The 23,135-nt window shown below is 37.3% G+C and overlaps 1 protein-coding gene across 2 annotated transcripts in view; it reads right to left on the bottom strand.

Annotated features, from left to right (window-relative positions):
• The window catches only part of INTS6 (integrator complex subunit 6), a 40,868-nt gene that overhangs the window by 16,820 nt on the left and 913 nt on the right, over nt 1-23,135 (bottom strand). For both annotated transcript variants that reach the window (XM_048295213.1, XM_048295214.1), the window contains 2 exons: nt 22,298-22,447; nt 6,872-6,961 (listed from right to left, as the gene is read on the bottom strand). In XM_048295213.1, coding sequence (XP_048151170.1) covers nt 6,872-6,961; nt 22,298-22,447 — 240 coding nt within the window. The remainder of the gene's footprint in view (nt 1-6,871; nt 6,962-22,297; nt 22,448-23,135) is intronic.

Genomic DNA, 23,135 nt, shown 5'->3' with positions numbered 1-23,135 from the left:
GGGATAGCAGCAGTTTTACACCTAGTTAACCCCAATGAGAAAAGCTTCTAAAGGACAGCAGAAGGCATTCACAAGATCCTAGATGCTTTTTGCATGCAGATACTTCACACAGACTAGTGGTAAAAAGAAAGCTTATCCAGACATTCAGCTACAGAAGCCCTGAGCAGACAGCTTTGCAACAAGTAATTGCAAGTTTCAGAAAATTTTATACATCCCTGGCTGATGATACCATTGTCAGCACAAGCAAAATTCTCATTTCACCTGGAGCACTGCAGCAACAAAAGGGGGGGAAAAAAAATCCCCAAAGCAATGACTCAAGTGGTGCAAACAGTTCCATTACCACACCAAATACAAGGGGGTTAAGCCCACATGCTGAAGCAAACTCAACACATCTTCAAACATTTTGTCTCATGCAGCATTCAAATTCTCAAGCCCAGCTCAATCCTAGCAAGAAAGTACTAGTCTGTTCCAAAACTTGATGCAAATCCACATAAGTGCTCATTACATATTGCCTTCATTTCTAGTTCATAGTGTTAGAGAATTTACAGAAAGCTGTTAAAAAAGGTCTTTTGTTTGCTTATTTCGAAGAGATAAAGTATTAAAAGTATCGAAAGTATTAAAACCTGATTTCCAAAACCAGATACCTCAGCTATTTCTATTTACATAATTACAGCATCTCATACTGGGAAAAATACATGCCTTAATGTTTGAAAAGCAATCAATTTATTGATACAATCTCAAAGCTATGAACAAGCACAACAAGCCTACTCATAACATGTGGCCAAGTATCAGAATATTTTGGACTTTTCAGCACACCCGATGATTCCTCCTGAATTCCTTTTTGCTTATGCAAGCACAGAGTAGTACAAGTAAGAACTGAACTATTTCCCCAGATGTTTCATGTTTTACACGAAATTGGTCAAAGGGAACTCAGCTAGTTTAGTACTGATTGACATGCATGTCTTTCTCCTCTACACAAAGAGCCACAAAGACTGCCTGACAATGGAAACTCAGTTAAAAGAAGTTAAAAGAATAGCCACATTCTTAGTAAACAGCCCGGAATCCTGACTATAAGGAGACTGAATTGCAAGCACTCCACCATCTTCACTTGGGGCTATTAAGGAATGCCATTCAAGCTTGCCTACTTAGATCTAACTGAAGATATACTATCTCCAAAGAGTATATTTGATCTGCAAAACACACCTATGTAACAGCATTATTTTTCTTCGGGCAGCACATATACTTGGTTTTTACTATATATATTTTTATATATAAAGTATCCCACTGGATCCTGCACCAAGACTATCCCGAGTTCAGTTTACCTCAAGCTCCAAAACATTTCTTTGGCTCAGCTGGATTTATGGAGAGAACTGCAAAACCAAAGAGTAATCAGAAGCTGGCCGTTGCATTACGTACATATTGCTATCAGAAATGTTTTCAAACTGTATGGACAAAATGCAAAGCAATCATCATCAAATCAAATGTCCTCACCTTCCCACAATTTAATTCCAGTTAAGTTTAATATCCTTTTACACTTATACTGGCAAAGTTATAGATTCAAACCACCTCATTCACCAATATTAGCAATGTGGTCTTGTCACCTCCAGTTACTTTTTCTTAACTGGTATTGTATTACCATAGCAACTGCATACCTAGCAGAAACTAAGATGAGCCTAGAATTTTACATCTTGCATTTCATTTCTTTCCCCACGCATATTTTAATATGAAGGCATGCACACATTTTCCTCTTTCTCAACAACCAGTATGAAAGATAAAGGTAGACTGAACTAATTAAGGGAAGGTTATTTATCAGCTATGGTCTTCAACATATGACTGTAGAAAGACAAGTGTCCTCCCAGCTTAGTACTAGAAACCAGCTGTTTTGTCTCATCACTTGTTTGTAGGAGCACACAGAAGCCCTACCATTCCCAAATGCCACAATGAGATATCAGTGTGTGCCTTATGCCACTCTTCCTGCCTTTAAGACAACTAAAATATTCCAGAACTAAGAGGGGGTGGAAGATAAGAATGTTCTAGAAGATCTCTTCAGTACAAGGCTATTGGTGAGCAGGTTTGTTTATTCTCAGTCCTTGTTTCTACCTACATTAATGCAATCATAAGAAGCAGCACAGTCTAAAATCCTGAAGAGAAAAAAAAAAGGGGATCCTAGAGACCATAGGATGAAAAAAGTTAGATAAGCATTAGAGCACTCTGCACCAGCAGGGCAGTGTGAGAAAGACAGTAATGATCTTCTGGCAATGGCTGCACATATGGGCTCATCCATTAGAAGGGGCAGCAATAGCATTGCTTAAGCTTTAGTACCCAAGTAATAGCAGGCAGCTCCATCTCAGGAAATGTCATAAAAGGTTGTTAGAAGACTAGGCACTAAAAAATATGCCTACAGTCAACTTCTCTTTTTGTACCATAAAAAAGAAAAATCTTAGAAAAAAGAAATCTATCTGCAAGTAACCTTCCTTGCATGCTCTTCTGGTACCCAGAAAAAGGACAAACATCCCACATTCCAAGCAAATGCAGACTTTCGTCCTTACAGGACTAAGGACAGGTAACTATTCAAGCCCAGCTGAGAACATCAGCTCTTGACAGAGTGATAAACTCTACTTAGTTATCAAAAACATTGTTTTCACATCTTTTTCCATCCAATCCTATGCAGTTATAACACAAGCACAAATTGTTCTTCCATGGGAGATAACTCAAGGAGATCCCAAAGACATCAAGGTCAACTGACACACCATGTCAATGTCATGATGTACTTGGCCATTCCAAAGCCAGCATTAACCATGACCAAGTACTCACTGAGCTGATATAGTTACACATCAAGAGCTCTGGAGCTCAGTGTCAAGTGCTGTGAACCCAAAAACTCCTGCTACCAGGAATAATAAGGATGAGAAAGAATGGGAACATACATTTAATGATATTTGCATATTTCTTAATAATATGCAATAATATAATAATATAATGCTATTTACACATCTCTTGCAGAATTTGTTTAGAAATCAAAATTTTTAACTGGAGGAACTATAATAAAAAACATAATGGAGCATTTAGAGCTCCTGATTATTCTTCAAAATAAGCAGAACCTTGACACTTGTCACAGTTGTTACAACTGCAATACAAGGTGATCAGCTCTGGGAAGGATCAATGTGCCAATGCCAAACAGCTGCGGGATGAAGTCTCATGAAAATCACAGATTCCTCCTGTTAGAGTCTCTCATAACTGGAAGATCCGAAGAACAGCAACAAACAGAAACCAAGCAGCATTGCTTATGCTTTTTGCTTGTATAATTATCAGAATGTATCAATACGCTAATAACCCCATTTCAGTCTTGCAGACAAGTTAAATGCTACTTAGAGGGTATGTAGAGGGAGGACAAGGGAACATAGCTCAGCAGTTGTAAAACTGGAAAAGTATGTTATTTCATAATATAAAGAGGAATAAGAAATCCCTTCAAGCATTTAAACATTTGCTTAACAAAAGATGAAGAAAGGGCTAAGACTGAATTTGGAGGATCAGGCCAGAAGCAAAAGCCACTCCGTAAGGAATCCATAACATGAGACCTACTAATTAATGATGGTTTGCCAATAGTATGAGCCCATCCCCTCCTCAAGTTCTGACTGGAACTAGTGAATCCAGGGAAGGGTCTGGTCAACAGGCCACGCAGAACACATAGAACTGATGCAGGTAATTTTCTATTCATTGGCACTGGTGCATTAAAAAGCAGTGCCAGAAGGGACAGAACCAAAAATGTTACTGACTTGTGCAGGTGGAGAAAATTGCATAGACAATATAATTTCTGTCTTCAGTCTGAGTAACCACACCCGTGAGAGACAAGGAAGCACTCACTGAAGGGTAAGGCTCTATGTGCAACAAACATTTTAAAATCCACAAAGGAACAGGACATCTGAAGAATTCAGCAAGAGCTCTGGAACAGGGTTTAAGCTTGACTGCTTCACACTAGGGCAAATGACAGTGTTCGCATAGTGATAAACTGATTGCATTTGTAAGAATGCAAATGTTCATCTGAATGACAAAGCTTTGAGAAAACTTGCCTCCAGGTTCCATGCTGGCTTCACAGGCTTTCCAAAAAAACCCCAACAAAACACCAAAGCCCAACATTGTTGGTTCTCTTGTACATATGTCTTAAAAGAACTAAAAATATACTGCCTCAGTCGATGCTAGGACGTAAAAACGTTGTGATAGCCAGTGGGATATGATCACTTCCAACACCAACTCTGAAAAGCCTCCCCAAAGTCAAACCCAAAGAACAGGACATTTGAAAGTGACTGAAAAAGCTTTGTTAGTAACCAAAGAGGAGCAATGAACCTCTGTATCTCCAGGGTGGTGTTCCTGTACTAATTCTAGTTCATTTCTGCACGTCCAACTTGAGAGGTAACTGCAAAGGACACTCAATGGAGACAAAGAAAATTTCTGATCAATAGGACACACACTGACAACAGCAAAAGATCATCCCTGAAAGACATTAGCGCCCTTCAAATGCTTTGTTCCTCTTTGATAGTGTTAAGAATGCTCCTACCAATACACCTACGGCAAAAAAAAGGGGGGGGGAAAAAAATCGCATTCTTTGCTGGGTGTGAAACATACCCAGTACATACATATGAAAAAGCATACAAACAAATTTGCATTTTGTCTTGCAGGAAGAAAAGTGGTTACTCCGCCTTCTGGAGGAATGGAACACCTTTACATTGGCTTATTTATAACAAAAAACCCCCACATTAATTCACTATTATTAGAGCAAATTCTGCATTTCTAGAATGTAATTTAATAATCACAAAATTGTAACATTGGGCTCAATTTGACATGATCACAACACAAACTCTGGGTGTAGCGCACACTTATCAGTCAGGACTGCTCATGAGCCAAGTCTAAATTTAGTAGATTAATGCAGTCACCAGAAAGCTCTTTTTCTCAACCTAAGTTACAACAGTTTAAAGATGTGAATATATGACCAAATGGTTGCCTGACTCTAGGAAAATGTCTTCTTGCAAAGACTAACATGAAAAAGTTGTACCCACATTAAAAGGAAAAGGAACAAAAAAACCCTGGCTGGCTATAAAAAAGACCTGACTCTTGTTAGAGAAAGAGCTTAACTTACCTAAATCATTTTGAATAATGAAGATGAAAGGAAATGTAACACAGAATCATAGCACTGCGTACACTAGAAGGGACACATGACATAAGTTATACAGTCCAGATGCTTTTGACTGCTCAGGACCTTGTCCAATGCAGCTTTTCCCATCTCCACAACCACCGGACAACATGCCCAGTGTTGATCACCCATACAGTTAAAGATTTTCTTGATATCCAATCAGAATTTCCCATTGGAGAACTTGCAGCTGTTGCCTCTCATCTCAGCCCTGGGTACCTCCAGGAAAAGACAGGCTCCCTGCCCCATTAAGCTGTTGCAAAGGGTGGTAAAGGACTCCCCAGTCCTCTCTTCTGAAGACTGAACAAACCCAGTTCTCAGCCTCTACCCAGAAGTTATTTGCTTCACCCTCTGAGCACCTTGGTGTCCTTCACTCCAGTATGTCAGTGTCAGATTTTACTCGTCATCTGACAACAGAGATTATTCTCCTCAAGGAAGGACTTACACAGCTAAAATAGTATTCTGCTGCTAACAGATGTTGCATGTATGTTGCAAAAGACTCAAAAAGCGTCACACTAGTCTACTCAGTATTTTGTACTGCACCCATTCAATCACCAGATTAATCTGAAAATAGCTTATTGGGTAAAAAAAAGTATGATGGAAGTGAGGTTTCATACAGATAACCTACTTGTTACTGTGATCCAGGAATTCCCTTTCAGTTACTAGCTATGCTTGTTGGGAGTCCACACAGAATTATGCAATTCTCTTCCTTTAAGTCAGATATATTACAAAAACTATTCAAATACCACTTTTCATACAGAGAAATTCTGTAAGTGCTGTAAGAATGCAATATAATACATTATTAGGAGAAATCTGAGTCACTAATGAACAGCAAAGTACAAGTTAACCTGTACAGTCAAATGTGGTGCAGCACAGGCACAAGTCTACATTCTCCCCTTAAGTTTTAAAATGGAGTTTTGGATATTAACCTTTTCCCTGAAAAGGGAATGAGCTTAGGCATTTGCTGTAGTTTGTTTTGGTTGGTTTGTTTTTTTTTTTTTTACTATGGACACTGAGCTGGCCAGACCAATCCTATCCCTTGTGACCACTTTCATCTTTTTAAGGAAAGAATTCAAAACGGCCAGTGAGTTAAAGTAGTTCAGTGCCTCAGCATTTGCTATACCTCTAAGTTAGCCAGATGTCTGAGTGGGTACTCCAGTATATTCAGATCTCAATTTTAAACTGCTCTACAGATTCAATTTGGAATATATTTCTTCAGTTCTTATCTTGAATTATAAGGACTACTGATTTGATTATAATCTTTTTAAGAACTCAGTGTGAGAGTAGTACATGTTTCACATACTCCCTAGTGGCCACATCCTTTGGGAAATCACTACTTTAACTTGAGTCTGTACATAAAGAACTTATATCAAAACCAATTAAAGACATACATACTTTACAGAAATCAATTCCTTCTGCTAACATTTGAAAAACCATTAATTCCCTAGACAGAAATAACAAACTCATTCTACTAAACAGATCAACAGTTGTACCACAGGTTTCTGTTGCATGAGGTAAGGAAAAAGTTATTTGTTTTTCTGTAATGCTATTGCATAAAATTACTTCAAAACACAAGCAAGTTTAAGCTATTGATGAGCATTATTCTGAGGAATACACTCGTACTGTAAACAATATCAATGTTTAAATAATGTTTAGTACACATCACTGTAACCAGAGGTTAGATCTTACCTCTTCCTGTATCCCACTGGTAGTAGTTAATTTACTTCCATCAGTAACTGTTATAATTATTGCTGGCTCCAGAAAAAAAGGGTTTCGTCCCTAAGGGAAAAAAAGTAGTTTTACTTAAAATGATGTAACAAACTCTGTTCAGTCATTAAATAGCCACTGATATCCACCAACAAAACAACAAAGCTTGAGGTATTTGTTCTCGTGTACTACATAGTACAGCACAATGGGTTTCTGAGCCTTTTTACAGTCAGAACATGGAAAGCTAGACATTTAGCATGTCTGTATTCAATGAATGCATACAGAAACACAGCAACAATGGTTAACAGGACTTCAAGAATAATGCTTGCTGAAGTAGTCTGACTAACTAGCAGCTGTTTAGAGAAACAACCATCTCCTCAAAAGATACTTCCAACTCCCCCTATTCCAAGGTTTTGTGTGATTTAATTACTGTGTCTCCAAGTAAAGTATTTGCATAGTATCTTGTGATCATGACCCCTGGGTTAAAAATTAACACTCTGTGTATTAAGACTGATATAAATAGCAGCAGTTCCATTCTGATCAAAGTGCTTCAACATGCATGCAAAATCTACTTCAGAAACAAATACCTGAAAAATAAGCTTGCCACATGTATCATTTAAGACAAAAACATATACAAGGTAAGATATTCTAGGATCCCACCAAGACATGCACCTAGCCTAGCTGTAGCAAAAACTTGAGGTCAGTTATTGGTATTTCCTTTATCTACTGCCAGTATTCTAGGAGCTTTCTCTGCCTCCTGAAACAGAATTCCAAAGAATTCCATGGACATGTCAACTCCAAGCTCAGGTACCACATTTAACTCTACCTAGGGTTAATAAAGGACTGAATAAAAGTCACCAAAATAAAGATTTTTTTTTTTTTTAGTAGGTCCTATTTTCCTTCTCTTGCTGATCTCAAGGCCTTTTTTTCTTCTTCAGGAAACTAAGAAAAATGTAACTAAACCCAGAGTCTAATTCTGCTTATAAAGATAAACTATCTCATGAATGCTTATGATTCACTCTAAAAATATGGGGAGAGAATTAATAGGTTTTAGAAGATCTTTTAAACCCATTTTTAGAACCCATTCAATATAAAAGATCATCTACTGGTTTTGTGCTTCAAACAGAACTATTACTTAATCTGAAATATATTTGGTGAAGGGTATCCAGTTTGATTACTGTGGCAACACCACATTTATAGTGGTCAATATATTCTCAAACCTTAGTGAAAAAAATGTTTAAAATTCTTTTCAAATAGCAATCTATTACATACTATTACTACAAAAAATAAGCAAAACTCATTAAAACAAAGATCAATCTCTCCCATAAAAGCCAAGCTACTTTGTATTTTAATTTAAACAATTACTCAAAAGATTTAAGGACTCTCAAAACACTCAATTTTAATTAAACTAATTTCCTAAGAATATTTAGCCTTATTTCATTCTTAACAGCTACAGTATGTTTTTCTGCCAACTAATAGTTTACCATAACTGCAAAACATCAGCTGAAAGCTAATTACATTGCACTGAAATAATACAGAAAGCAGGGTTTGTAAATAGATATTCTCATGAATACTGACCATAAAAATACTTGAACCCTATTGCTAAGAAATTATTGTAGAAAGGAATTGACAGCTGATAAAAATAAAATTTTAGTTTTAGAATGTCATAAGCAATGCTCTTTAAGTTAATATTCTGATGCAATTTGAGTATTAAAATTTTCATCTCTGGCAACACCTTTTACCTGGATATACTCATTATCTTGAAAAACTTTTTTTTATTCCTTAACTATACTTTGTCTCAATTTTACCCATCTGAAGTTTAAGCCTTAAACAGTTTGGTCTCAGAATGATTATGAAATTATAAGGAAGGAAACAAGAGTTGCTGAGCTTGAGCTCCCTACAAAACATGTCTGAGGGAGAAATGTCTTCATCCTCAGTCTACTTTTTATAATATCACAAGCATTTTACCTATACAAAGGACAGTCACTGACGTACTAAGAATCAACTTGTGTTCAGAAACATAATTAAAATGTATCAAGGAAGAATTCCAGTAAAAATGCCTATTACTGAGATTTACTGGTTTTGACTAAAAATTTCCATGTCATTAATTTTTAATGACCACCACTGACTCTTCTGACCCTGCTCCTCACCTGAGTTATACAAAGGCATTCAAAACCAGTATTAAGTCAAGTATTCCTCTAAGAAAACCCCCGCTTATTTATGTAAGCTCTGAACAGTGAGATGTGACAAAATTAAATTCCAGAAGACTTACCAATTCTTTTAACTAAACTGCAGCAGTTTTGTCAACATCAGTTGAGAATTTTATTTCAATCTAAATAACCTAAATCCACAGTAATCAAATTACTTTCTATTTATCTTCCCCTAGAAATACACTTTAAAAAAATCCACTTCATATTTACACATCTTAGAAATACGATATTCTCCTAAATACATAGCAACACCATTGACTGTAAATGCATAGGTAATTAATTCAGTCCAGCCCAATTATTTTGGATATGCAGAGAAACAATGAGTGACAGAGCACACTACCAGCTCTTTGGCAACTTACAGGTACACTGCAATGCACTGGAAAGCATCTCAGGATAACAAGGTATAAATAATAATAAGCCTGCTTACAACTTACTCCAATAACTAGCTAACCAGCATGAGGTTTTATTTATTTCAGAAGCAAAATCTTTTCAACACACTTCTTTTCCTTCTGAAAGTTTGTAGCAGAGGCAAAAAAAGGAAGAAGCACCTAAGGTTTTAATGGCTGACCACCCTGTAACAAGGTCCAAGGAGGATTTTTTCATTCACCTACAATCTGCCTTTTCAAGGACAGATATGCACCAAGGGGAAAAAAAAAAAAACCCACAGACTTCTTTTGGAAACAAAGTTACTTAAAACTCAGCATCAATACCAGGGAAAGCCTGCTTGGCTAAAAAGGAACAAGCAAGAGATTCAAAGCCTTAAACTAACTTGTTACACAACACTTCCATTGGAACAATTTGACAGCTTCATGACTGTTCCAAAACACAAAGCAACTCAGTTGTGCTGGTTGCCTTTTCCTTAGTCTCCAGCTGAAGCAGCTCTGTGCTCAAATAACACATAAATACAGAGCACCACTAAGCTACACACCACTCACAACAGGTCACAGTAAGAGGCATCCCATGCCATCCCAGCTTGTGTGCTCAGCTTGTGCTCTCCGAGGGAGCCTCACATCAAGTCAGGAGTGTATCAAATTATCAAGACACATTATTGCCTGGTTAAGGCTCTCACAACTAAGAGCTCATTTCCACTAGCAAGCAAGCTTAGCATCAAGTTTCAGCATAGCTAATTAATACACGCATGACTTTTTTCCTTCTTCCAAGTGTACAGGTACAGCAGTTCAAGAGCTATTGTGATCTTTACATATGCAAGTATACAATATTACACATGCAGGAAGAAAAGATTAATTTAATACTACTGTTATCTCAAAGAACACATTTAAATATTAATTTCAGAGTCAGAAGTGTTGAAAAACTGAAGAAATAGATGAGGTAGAAATGTGACCAAAACACATCAAATCAGAGACTATAAATGACACAACAAGCAACTACTACAAAAGTATTTAGTAGTACAGAAACTTCATGCCCAAGAAAGGCTGGAAGCTGAAAACAGACATGAACTGAAGTGCATATTTTTTAACAGAACATATCACGAGGAACTGGAAAAAAAGCATTTTGAGATCACGACAAATGTCTAAAAGGTACACTTTCATTTCAGTAAATCATAAAACTTGGCAAGCTGTATTGCACATCTATCTCCCATTATCACAGCAGAGCCTTTTCATTTTCAGAAGTATCAGCCCTAACTGTCAGTAAATTTAGACATCTGACCAGGAAACACAAAACTGCAATATCAATTTTTGAATTCAATCTTTGTTTTTTATAATTTAGGTCAAGAGTCTCACAAATGCTCGTGAGAATCTGTGAGCAACCATTGTCCAAAAACAACAGCTTAAAATGAAATCTAAAAGAATGACAAAAATTATTAGCTTTAAAGCTATTTTTAAACTGATAAACAGCTTTTAAAAAATACTGAAATATTGAGCTTGAATTTCAAACTAAAACAGACGGTCCAAATCCATCATGGTTTTCACTTTCTGTTTCTTAGAAACTTCAGTTACGCTTTAGTAAAATCAGGAAATGTCTGAGACATTAACATTTATTAGAGACTTTCCCCTTCATTGCTCAAGGCAGAACACAATCAGTCAAGTACACAGAGGTATTTAACAACTGTTCTGATCATCAGTTACATAAGAACTACAGCATGCTGTTCAACTTACTTCTCCCACTCACATTTTCAGCAGCTTTGACTATTTTCTATTACCCCCACAGAACTAATCAATATAGTTGGCAAGTGCTACAAAACCAACTGTATCATGCTTTCACACAATTGTTTCCCAAGTCACAAACACAGCTGAATACACTGGCATCACAACAGTATTTTAGTCAATTTATACCTAGTAATTAAACTTTACAAAAATTACTTTGCCTTTAAGGATTTTCAAATGAATGTAGACACACACCATGATCCTGCACATACATGTAATGCACTATAGGACTAGGGAATTAACATGCTTTCAACTTTGGTAGATTAGTAAATTCTTTCCTATTACTTGATAAGCAAACTGTCTTTAAATGGAAGTTTTCCCAGATGAAGCTACTCTGCATATCATCTAATTTTTAGCACAAACACACCATGAAACTTTGATCTATCAGAACACAATGAAGAATATGCTGAGGGTGGGGGAGAGCAAGAAGGGTAGCCCAATTCTACTACAACATGTGCTTTGATAAATCTGACTTCTCACAGGATATGCCACAAGAGCACCATAATTCCGTGGCCAGACTGAAAAATACAGCACCTCTAAACTCCATCACAGTGTTATCTAAGTGACTGAACCTGCATGATAAAAATAACTTTGAAATTGTATTTATTTACTATAGCTGTTTTAGAAGTGAAATTGATTCCTTGAAGTGGAAGCACCTCAGTGTCAGAGAAACTTCTGGTTTTGGCCTGAATAAGCAAGAGCTGAAGAACATACTGGAATTCTGTACAGGCTTAAGATTTCACAAGATGGACTTCACAGACAAGGAAAGTTGCTAACTCGTCTGTCTTGCTGTTCATAAAGATTTCAATATGTTCCCTTGATGCTGTTGGTTATCCAATATGTAATACAGTTTTGCAGTGGTAGCAATTCTGTCTTAATAGGAGAAGATCAGATATTTGTACAGCAGATGTATTTCAAGATCACTTTCAGAAGTCACAGAAGAAAGTCCAGTGAGAACTACACCAACCAGTTTGAGTTTCAGACAGGATGTGTTCTGAAATATGTTAATAAGATTTCAAGCCATAAAAGAAATTTTAATAAAAACCAGAAATCTCCTTTGATGCCTGATTAATGACAAAGATAACATCAGTCACAAAAAGAAATCTTATGAAACAACCTAATGAAAGCCCCATTCCAGAAATGACACTAATCTCCAAGAAAAATGCCCTGTGTTTTTCTGAAAGGGCTGCAGGACAGCAGGATGATTCTTACTATTAGAGCTAGTTCACACACACCTGCAGTATGGACAAGCATCCTGTGTCATAATACTATAATCTTTTAGCTCTCCCTCCAGTACCCAGGAGGACTTGTGCTCTGTCTTTCCTTCACACTAGGCAGTTGGGAATACTACCTCACCCACAGACAGGTTTCAGAAAGAACACAGGTAAATTAATCACCTGCTAAAGATAATTTGAGAGATCCCCTTACTACAACCAAAAGAAGAGAACCCTATGTCTTAAGGGGAAAACAACTGCTATCAGAAATGCAGGTGATAATAGCACATTTTAGAAGCCCAAAGTGTGGCCCCAAGAACTATAAAGATCTAGTTCCTCTGTATATATAACAGAGTGAGTAAAACCATCACATCTCTTCAACCAAGGGATGAGGGAAAGAAACAAGTTTAACAAATGCTTAATGAGTCTTGACTGAGCCCATGACAGTAACTGTACTATGAAAACACCAACTCTCAACACCACCAGTGATCCTCCCAAATTACAACTCCCATGGATTTTGCTGTAGTTTCAGCTGCATAAAAGCAACATTTATAAACCGGTATTTGGCCAAACTAGCCTATCAGAGAGTACCTCACCTAAGTAAACTTGTACTTTACTTTGCAATTGGAACACCAGCCAGCAGAGGGGGCAAAAGTTAATAAAATCTATCCTCATATGAGGTGATTTGAGTGACAAGATAAACCTGAGGCATGTTCTGTTGCATACTACCCGAAAACACACAGGAACAGGTTAATACCTCCTTTTTAAAACTATATATCTAAATACTCTAGATGTACTTGTATAAGTACAAATAAGAAGCAATCCATCAGTGAACTCTAATCTCTTAAAGCATGTTTAATCCAACAGTTGATTCATGGTTTCTAGACACCATGGAAGCACATACTATCATTCCACTACTCCCTTTTTTTGCTGGAGACTGCCCATCTTTGGGAGGCTCAGCCACAAACATTAAACTGTATTACAGACACATTCCCTTTGCTTTTGAAGTTAACTTCTCTCTCTCCCCCCTCCAGTATTCTATCTCAAATTATGTTGTCTTTTGGAGAAGACCTTAAAAACAGAGTTTTAAGAAGGCCCACTAGAATTTATCAAGGTCAGAATCCATGCTTCCATTAACTCACCATCTTTCCCCCTCCCCATAAAATGGAAAATGCTGTTCAAGCAGTAATGATTTCTCCTGCACTCATTCACACTCTGAAAGTCAACATAATGGCAATGATTTTACAGTAAGGATGGCTACCAAAAAATATCTTTCCTCCATGAGGCAGGATTACAAAACCTAAATTCAGCTGTCCTCCTCTATAGACTACAGCAAGGTTATTGTAGGCAAATTAATTTCCCATATTCTAGACAATTCTTTAGTTAGCTACATAAATACCTAAGAGTTACTACAATGCCTAAGACACGGGCTAGGCACAACTTCTTATTTGGAACACCTGTGTAGGATTACAAGGCAGTTACATGGTTTTTGCTTCATTCCTTACTGGCACTACAGATTAGCAATAGATGAAATAATTTTTGCACACACAGTATTTGTACACACATTGGTTTGGTGGTATGAAGCTTTCTGGAACAAATTAAGTTGTAGACTTAAATAAAAAAAGAAATTAAATAAAATACATTTAGCATAAGGCTTTCAAAGCAGAACACAATTGTAACAGCAGACTTTTCCTAAAGCTGAGCCAGAGATCAAACTCCTCAGCGCATCAGTTACAGAACTAAGGGAGAATTCTTGAAACAACCATTATGTCCATAACACGAGCTACCTAAGTTCCATTTAAGAAAAGGAAATTTAAGGTATTGAGGAAAATAAATAGGATGGAAGCAAGTAATTTGTTCCTTGGTATTTTGGACCTAAGTATTATCCCCAAAAATCTTTTTTAAAAGAGCCATTTACAACTTCAATTAACTACTGAACCTCCAAACATATAAACTAGCTGTGTCCAGTCAAACCTGTACAGCAAAAATCAAAGATCCAGTTAGATATCACTTCTATAATTAGAAATGCTAGAGACAAAACAGCTATCTGAATTGCACAAGAGACATCAAACCCATTTTCAAAAACAAAGTCACAGATATATCTAAGCATATCAGCTGCTTGCTTTGCTAAAGCTTGCAAGTTTGTGTTCTATAGGCAGTGATTTCATTGCACATCCATCCTGAAACATACCACAAGAAAATTCACTGTGCTTAGTATCATTTTTATAGATGCTCATAACTTTACACATTCTGGGTTTCCAAGTCTGGCACTGAATGTACTGCTTAAAGACTATTTAATTGCGCAACTTCAGTCATTTTGGAATTCTCTCAAAAAGTTTGTGCCAAGAACAAAACCAAAACTAACAGCAAGAAAACAAAAAAGGCAACTCAAAGCAGCCTGAAAATGAGTTTCAATGCAAGAATGGTTCATTTTGGAATACAAAATCTCCATATTGAGTAGTACACATGTGACAACAGAAGGCATGTGTCAAGGAAGCAGTTTAAAGGAATGATGAATACATAGCAGATTTACTAAGACATCAAACTTAAAACCTCAAGATACTTTCATGTCTTCATATGCCTAAATCAGAGAGGTCCCAACATTAGTAAGTCACAGTTACAAAAACCACAGGTTCGTATATAGGCTTGTCCTGTTTCTTTCACTTAAGAACAAATTTAATTGAGTTTTAAATATCATATTATATAAGTGATAACTTCTTGATTAACTTGTAAGTGCTCCAGTTTAGGTGAGGTCCTTGGTAAGTTTCAAAAACAATTCAGTCCTTCAATCTTTCACAATTATGTGACAGTTTAAAAAAAAAAAAGCAAAACATGCACAGAACAGAGATTTTATATATAATAAAACTCAGCAAGTAACTAAACAGTGACAATCTGCATCGAAATGAATAGCAAAACGCCACTAACATTTGAAACATTTAAGTACTGATGTGAGAGATATATTATAATCCCAGAAAGGGAAGAATCTTTTTCTTAAATTAAATTAACTACCTAAGCAGCAAAACCAACTGTGATTGCAACTTGTATCTTGTTTTTAAGCTAATGGAAATTTTAAGTTATAGAAAAAGACGCACCTTATTAGTTACTTGCAGATTAATAAATGAATCACTATTGGAATAATCTGAAATTGTATAATCAGCCAATAAGTTACAGGAGTTGTCCAAGTTATTTGCATGAACAATAGTACATGCAAGCTGCTAAAAACAGGTTGTATTTGAGCCTTTATAAACTTTTTCTAAGAAAAATAAAGTAACAATCCATACCAAACATAACTTTAAAGTCAGGTCCAAAGACTGAGTTTAAGATTATTTTGGCTATATTTCCTCAAATTTCTGAATTCTTTATTCCAAAAATAACTGACCTTGCCAAGCCCTGGATCAAGTCCCTAATTACAGCAGCCTTTCTGCTTCACAGCAATGACTTTACATAGCTGATTCTGGCTCAGTCAGTGCAATTCACAGTTCTAAGCCAGGCCTCTGTTCTCCACATGCTGGAGAAGGGTAACGTCCTACAGTTTCCAGCACACTAAGTAGAGGAAAAAAACCCAACCAAAAAACACAACATCAAGAAGAAAAGACAGGCTTGTATACAAAAATCTCCTCACATTTTAGGGGGTTAATAATCCAGAGTACTGACAAGCTGACTAAAATCAGCTGATTGACCTATGAACACAGAGCAATTCCTCAGAATAATTTCCCCAAGACTCCCCCACAGTTCCCTCCTGGAGTTTATCACAACAGCAGGATAAAACAGTTAGCTGTTTTAAACCAATTTTGAACCACTACAGGTCACAGGCCAGTTTATTAATCTCACTGACCAATCACTGATTTATTTTACTATATGGAGTCACACAACCTGAAGCAAGGTTGGCACAACTATGAACACACAAGAGGCCACAAGCTCCAGAGCAGGGATCTAGGCTGAGTACACCTTACATACAGATGCATACAATCAGGTTGGGATTCAAAGCTGGGAGGGCAGAATCATTGCAAGTGATGGCCACTTTTCACTCATTCTATATACTGAGCATCAGAAAACAATATCAGTGCCCTATGAGTCCAATGACATTCTGTATTTCTTCAGTGTAGCTTGACAAAATGCAGTGTATTCAGACAATTTATGAATGAACATGTTATGGCACTGCCCCTTCCAAATCAGATTTGTTTAAATACTGAGCACTTCAAGATTCAAAGTGGTCAAAGCAAGTTCAGAACATGATGAAGTATCTTTTCTCTGCTACTGGAACAGACTACTGAGATTGTTTTCATTGGAAAAAATAAAGTGCTTCATGTAAGGGTGTTTCAAATTCTTTAAAAATACACTGGAATGGAACTAGACAAGTGATTTTTAAAACATTTAAGACTTTTGCTGAACTTTGTTGTGCTGGGAGGGCTGAAGGGCAAGCAGTTCCACCTCATAATGTAAAAAACCACTTCAACAGTGCCTGCTGTAGCTCTCACTAGAGGGTATTCTAAAACAAAATTAACTAAAAGTTTCAAAAGATGGCACATTTAAAGGTTATGGCCTAAAAGGTATAAATTCAAACCAGTATGCTTAATTTCATCACACAGCAGATGGGAATGATTCATTTTTACCAGCACTTCACATACAGATCTTTGACATTAGCAGCCATATAGGTTTATGTTAAATCCATTGCTATTTCACAGAAAACAGGAAACTGTGAGAAAGCCTCTCATATTTCTGCCTTTATTATGCTTACAATTGTAATGTTGTTTACTGCTGTCTGAAGTTCTCCCATTTGGTTTTCTTGGGGAAGGGGGGCAAAAGAAAAAAAAAAAAAAAAAAAAAAAAAGAGACCAGGAGTGCTACTCTAGAAGTACAAACCTCTGCCTCTACCAACATGAGAAGCAAACTGCATGTGCAGCTGTGCCAGCATGACAAAGCAGGAAATGCTAACCTAAACTTTGGTCCAAATTTGGAGGCACATGCAGCACAGGCCATTTCAGTGCAGTGTGTTATGATCTCACAATGCCAAGACAAAAGCCATACTCAAAGGATTTTGACTTTTGAGAGCAAAAAAATCCAGTAACAATCCTCAAAAGCCTCTTGGGAAAATAAAACTGCTCAACGATTTAAAGAAAACAGAACGTATCACTGCAAAAGCATACTGTAGTCCGTGTCAGGGAACAGTACTTCACATCTGTGATCGTTGTGGTTTTCATAAGCTCAGGAAAACCTAGACAAGCATATAAGCAAGTAGTCAGCCTAGAATGTGTGACTTAAAGCTGTCTTGTGCCTATCAAGTATGATTAGACATTATCTCCTAGGTATGCTATTTACTTGTATTTGGAATACCAGAGTATTTATGCCATTATGGCAAAGCACATTGAACTCTACAGACCAATGCCAAGTTTTACTGTGGGAACACATCAGCAATTCTGCTACTGTAGCTATAAATGGGTCTAAACATATATTCAGAGAGAACTATAAATTGGCAGTTAACCTAAAATTGTATTGTTTGATGGTCACACACAGCATGAAAAATCACTCAGAAAAAAGTTATTTAAAAACAATGCCATCATATGCAGGATACCCTCCAACTTCCAGGTCAGAAATCGGTCATTCCAGCTCTGAGCGTATTTTTAAGTTCCCAACATATTCTTTATCAGTTGAATTCAATTTGAATTTTAGTTTTCCTCGAAATTTCTTAGTTATGCTTCTGTTCATATGTGAAACAATACAGAATAAAAGGCTTTCGGCAAGACTGCACACAGCCTGGTAAGTCACCCAAACAATGTTTCTTGTACTAATCTAAATCCAGGCAGCACCTTATTCATCATTGTGAATGAAAAATACCTATTCTAAGTGCGCTCGTATTAGACAAATTATAGTTGACTTTTCTGTTTCAAAACAACAAAGTTAGCGTGCTTTTGTTACATCAGATTTGTTTAAAAGTCAAACAAACCATAGCAGTAATAATTATGGTGCAGAAAAATATGTGCAAGATATTCCAGCAAGTTTAAAAAAACTCATAAAAAGCTTATAATATTGAAAAGTGCTGTTTCTATATGCAGGATTAAAGCAATTTCACCCTGAAAAAATTTGTAAAAATACTTTATCAACTCAACCACTTTGAAATCCACTCAGTTAAGTGTATTTTATCCTCTCAAACGTTATTCTATGCAATAGTGCTGAAAAAACAGTAAGAGACCATCATTACACAAATAACAAGCAACGTGAAACACATGGGGTATCAATAAATCCGAGTTTTAGCAATTTCAAGCATGCATCAGATTCCAGTTTTGGTGGTGCTACGTTGGTCCTTTGTATGCGACTATCAAAACACCACTGATAGTTATTTTACCTATCTCAGATTCAGTGCTTAATCTTAGAAACCTCACTACAAACTTCAAATAACTGAGGTTGACGGTTCATTTCAACCATTTGTTTACATTTTTACTCTGTTGTAACAGCAGCTACATTTTCAATGTTTTCTGTTTCCACAGAAACAGATCTATCAGTTTTTAACCCCTGTATCAACTACAACAAGCTGCACACTTGCTACACTCTAAACTATTTGGTTAAATTGTGACTACTCACATCCTGCTGAACAAGCCACAGTTACAAGACCTAAGAGTGTATTTCAAGAAGACAAAACACCTGCCAGTAAAAGGCTTGGTATTTCTGACTACCTCAAACAATGGAGAAGCTGAACTGGAGAAAATAAAAAGTCAATTATCTAAGTGTAAACTGGGCTAATGAAGTACACCATTTTGTGTGATGTGACAGTAAGCCCTTACTGAACTTGGTGCATTTAAACTGCTTTGTTCCTGGAGACATCCAAATCCTGTATTTTTCCTAAGCTCTCCATAAAAATGCAGAAGGTGAAAAGGATCACTATTTTTAGTGAATGCTAAAAGCTGACACCTTATTTGAAGGTTTATTCTTCTGCTATCATAATCATCACAAAAAGCATACTAAGGGGGGAAAAAAACTATTATTGGATTCAAGCAGCATACTACTGAATTTATCAATCTAAAAGTGCTGCTTAAAATGCCACCTTAAAACGTGTACTTTCCAAAAACATTTTTTCTTGGCAAAAGCCTTCAAAACAATTGGATCTAGCAACCTCTCAGTAAGACACAGCATTTACAAAGCCGTACCATAGCATTTACATCAGAAATAGCTTATGAAGAAATCTTCCAGGCCCTTGACAATCTAAGTATGTTGACAGTGTCGTTTATGATCTAAATGTGAGATCCTGGGACCAGCTGATCTCACGGTAACTCAATCTTTATGAGTAACTAAGTCAGTACTTATTTGCTTAAAGAGTAATATGATAAACACTCATAAGAAAAATCCAAACATTAAAGTTGCAATAAAATACGAGATTTTGTTGGAGATTTTCCCCAACTCCAGAATGACCATTCAGCCATCATTCTTGTTCAGAAGGTCAGCTGATGGAGAACTCTGGTTAACTTTGAAAGAAATCAAGTATAGTGAGTTACTCTGCCATTTAACCAAACAGCTCATACTCAGCAGGGGCACAGGATATCACGCTGGTGGAGACACAACCAGACAATCCCATCAGGCTTGTATCATGTCTTGTCATTTGCATGTGTGAGAAAAATCTGTTTTACAAGTCATTTTTGTGTAACAAGTGGATCTTAGCAAGTATCTTAGAAGCTTGTCAATACATCAAAATACAAGCACAACAGTCAAAAGATTTTTAGCCAGAGAAATTTCCCACAAAAGAAGATTAATAACAGTTTGGATTTTATTACATAATACCACACCTAAGATGGTTGCTTTTTTGTAAAATTATCTTCTCTTACTCTGACATACTCAGTCTTCAAGTATCTGCCCCTTAAATTTCAGTTAACTACTATTTTATGGTCTTAATATTCGCAGTTGCTTTAGAAAAAAGTTAATCAGCAATTTATGTTCTGAGTGAAAACTATTTCAAATGCAACTGAGCATTCTGACCACTTTCATTTTCCTGATTTTTTAAGTTTCTCATGCCATGTACAGTTAAATATCTGTTTGTCTGGAGTATATTTTAGGTGGTAGACAAGAACAACAGGAAGATGAGGATAACAAGACATGGTTTTAAAGACCAGTGTGAAGTTGAGGACAATTAGGTGCCCCAGATCTCATCCTGCAAATGCTGAAGGGTCAGTTAAGTGTTGTGGAATTTATTTTTAAAATTTATTTTTAAAAATTAATTTAAAAATTAAAAATTATTTTTAAAAATAGACAAAATGGGAATCTTTGACTTCAGCAGCAGATGACCTACCACTTGCAATACATCCATGTATTTTTGCAGATGCTAAAAAGGGCTAGAATTTCTGTTTAGTCACCTGACTGCCCATGCAAATACCTCTTCAACAGCCAGCTCCACATGTGGGATGGAGCAAAAACTGCATAAATGAGGATGGGTTCAAGCCCAGAGACTTACAACCAAAACGGATCAGACAAAGAAAAAGTCATTGCTTCACAGACAAAAGAGCAGCTATTGCAGTAATGAACACTACTAGTGAGTCAAAATAGTCATGACAACTCAACTGCCCACTTGAGTAGTTGAGCACAGCTGGTTCACCTAGAGCAAATTATTTGACATGGGTTTAATTAGAATAATTATCAGTAGCAATGGGAAAGAGCAAATAGTTTGTGTACGTGCCTACAGGGTTTAAGTGTTCAAGAAAGATTCATACAGCTCCTGTAAAACACCAGAAAAATGGGAGACTTATACACAGATGTATGAGGACAGCAGACGGTAATAGAAAAAAAACCCCCATGTGTGAACTAGCACTTTTTTTAAGTTTCATCACTAAACCGGCATTTTAGAAATGTTTAGGCTCACTTGATCATCTCATGGCAAAGCCATACAATGCAGCATGAAACTTCCTTCACAAACAAATAGGGCATGTTATCACAAACTCAGACTGGAAAGAGCTGGGGGGAGGAACAGGGACTTATGTTCACAACCATATTCCCATGTTAAATACCAGAGTGGTACTAAGTACTAATCCTCAGATAGTGGACAAAGCATTACATGAGAATAACAAACAAAAAGGGGAGATTCAAGTTAGTATGTCCCACATGAAAAGTACATTATATACTTTGACCAACACTAGTACCATCCTTCAAGTAAAACAAATCCAGGCTTTGATCCAGCACCAGAAAGAACTGAGTCCTAATGCACACATTTAACCTACAACTTCTGTATTTTAGCAGCTCATACTAAGGAGCATGAGAAGGCTGGCCCACACCAAAAAAGTCCTGTTTTAAAGGGATAGTTGCAATAGAGATTAAAAAAAGCACAGTTTCTCAAGGTTCTGATATAAGAGGCAGGTTTATAAAAATACACTTATGCAGAGAAATGTTGCAGTAAACTCACTGGAAAGAAAGTGTTTTGAAAAAGTTGTGCTCCTTCCAGTACTTTTGGATATGCAGTGTTGTTAGAAAAATGGCTCATCTCCCAAATTGTTCAGCACTGTATAGAGAAAGCAAAGTTTTCATAACCCTATCAGGCTTGCCAGCTAAGGTACTGAACATAGACTTGACAAAAATAAAAAAATTGAACTGAGAAGGTCAACTTGGAGGCTACATCACAGCTTAAAAACTGAGGAATGACTGAAATGAAAACAAAAAAAGTAAGTTGGGTACAAAACTATAGTCACTGACTGTATTTCTTCAAGCTAGCTGAGCTCTGCTTACTTTTGAAGAAGGCCCCATATTGAATATTCCGTGAAGATGCCACTTTTGGACAACTAGCTAATTGCTGTCTCTGGGAAGTTTGTGTCTTAAGATTTTTCCACCTAGTAATAGTCAACCTACCTGCCCATAGTTGTCTATGCCAGTTACTAATCTATTTAAGTTTAATAAATCAAAAGCTGTCCTTAGGGACTGGCCAAGAGTCGTAAGTCCTTCAGCTTGAAGGTTTTTCAGTTCATTCATAAACGTTGCATGATTTTCCTTCCAGCCAGCCTGCAAAGAGAAACATGAGAAGATTTATTCTGCAGATACGAGTTTTGCTTTCCTGTTAGGCTACAAAGAGCCTTCCCTGCTGCATGCAGCTCACTAGAAATGCTAACAAAACACCTCAGAAGTTAGTAGTATTTGATGTTGCTCCAAAGAGCCTGAAATGATGCACTTCTCTTAAACCATAGAACTCCCCATTTATCAAACGAGCATTTTTGCTTTGTCCCCCAGGACAAATTTCTTTGAGGACACCGGTGCCCAACCTCAGAACTATTTACATCACCCTCCCAGATGGAAGCCAACTGCGCTTGTGAAGCGACCTCCAACAGGTTCACCGTCCTGTGTCATGTGGACCCACCGCCCCCTTCCCCCGCGCGGTGCGTCCCGCCCCCGCCACGACGGGGCCAGGGAAGTGCCGTCCCCTTCCGAGTCCGGGGCTCTCCGGGTTGAAGTCGGTCCTTCCCCTGGCTCGCCTCTGCCAAGCCGAACTCTCCTTGGAGTTGCTGTCACTTCTCCCAACTTGAATAAATATCCCCCACAGTTCATTGCTGCTCGCACACACCGCACAGGGGAAAAGCGTCGGCCATGTTGATGTCAGCGCCGCCGCCGCCGGAGCCCGAGTGTGCCGCGCTCCCCCGGACCGCCGGCAGCCGGGGCGAGGCGGGCGGGGGGCGGACGGGCCGGAAGGAGGCCG

This window comes from Corvus hawaiiensis, chromosome 2 (assembly GCF_020740725.1).
Source record: "Corvus hawaiiensis isolate bCorHaw1 chromosome 2, bCorHaw1.pri.cur, whole genome shotgun sequence".
In the NCBI taxonomy this organism is placed as follows: domain Eukaryota; kingdom Metazoa; phylum Chordata; class Aves; order Passeriformes; family Corvidae; genus Corvus; species Corvus hawaiiensis.
This window is presented reverse-complemented; position numbering and strand designations above follow the sequence as displayed.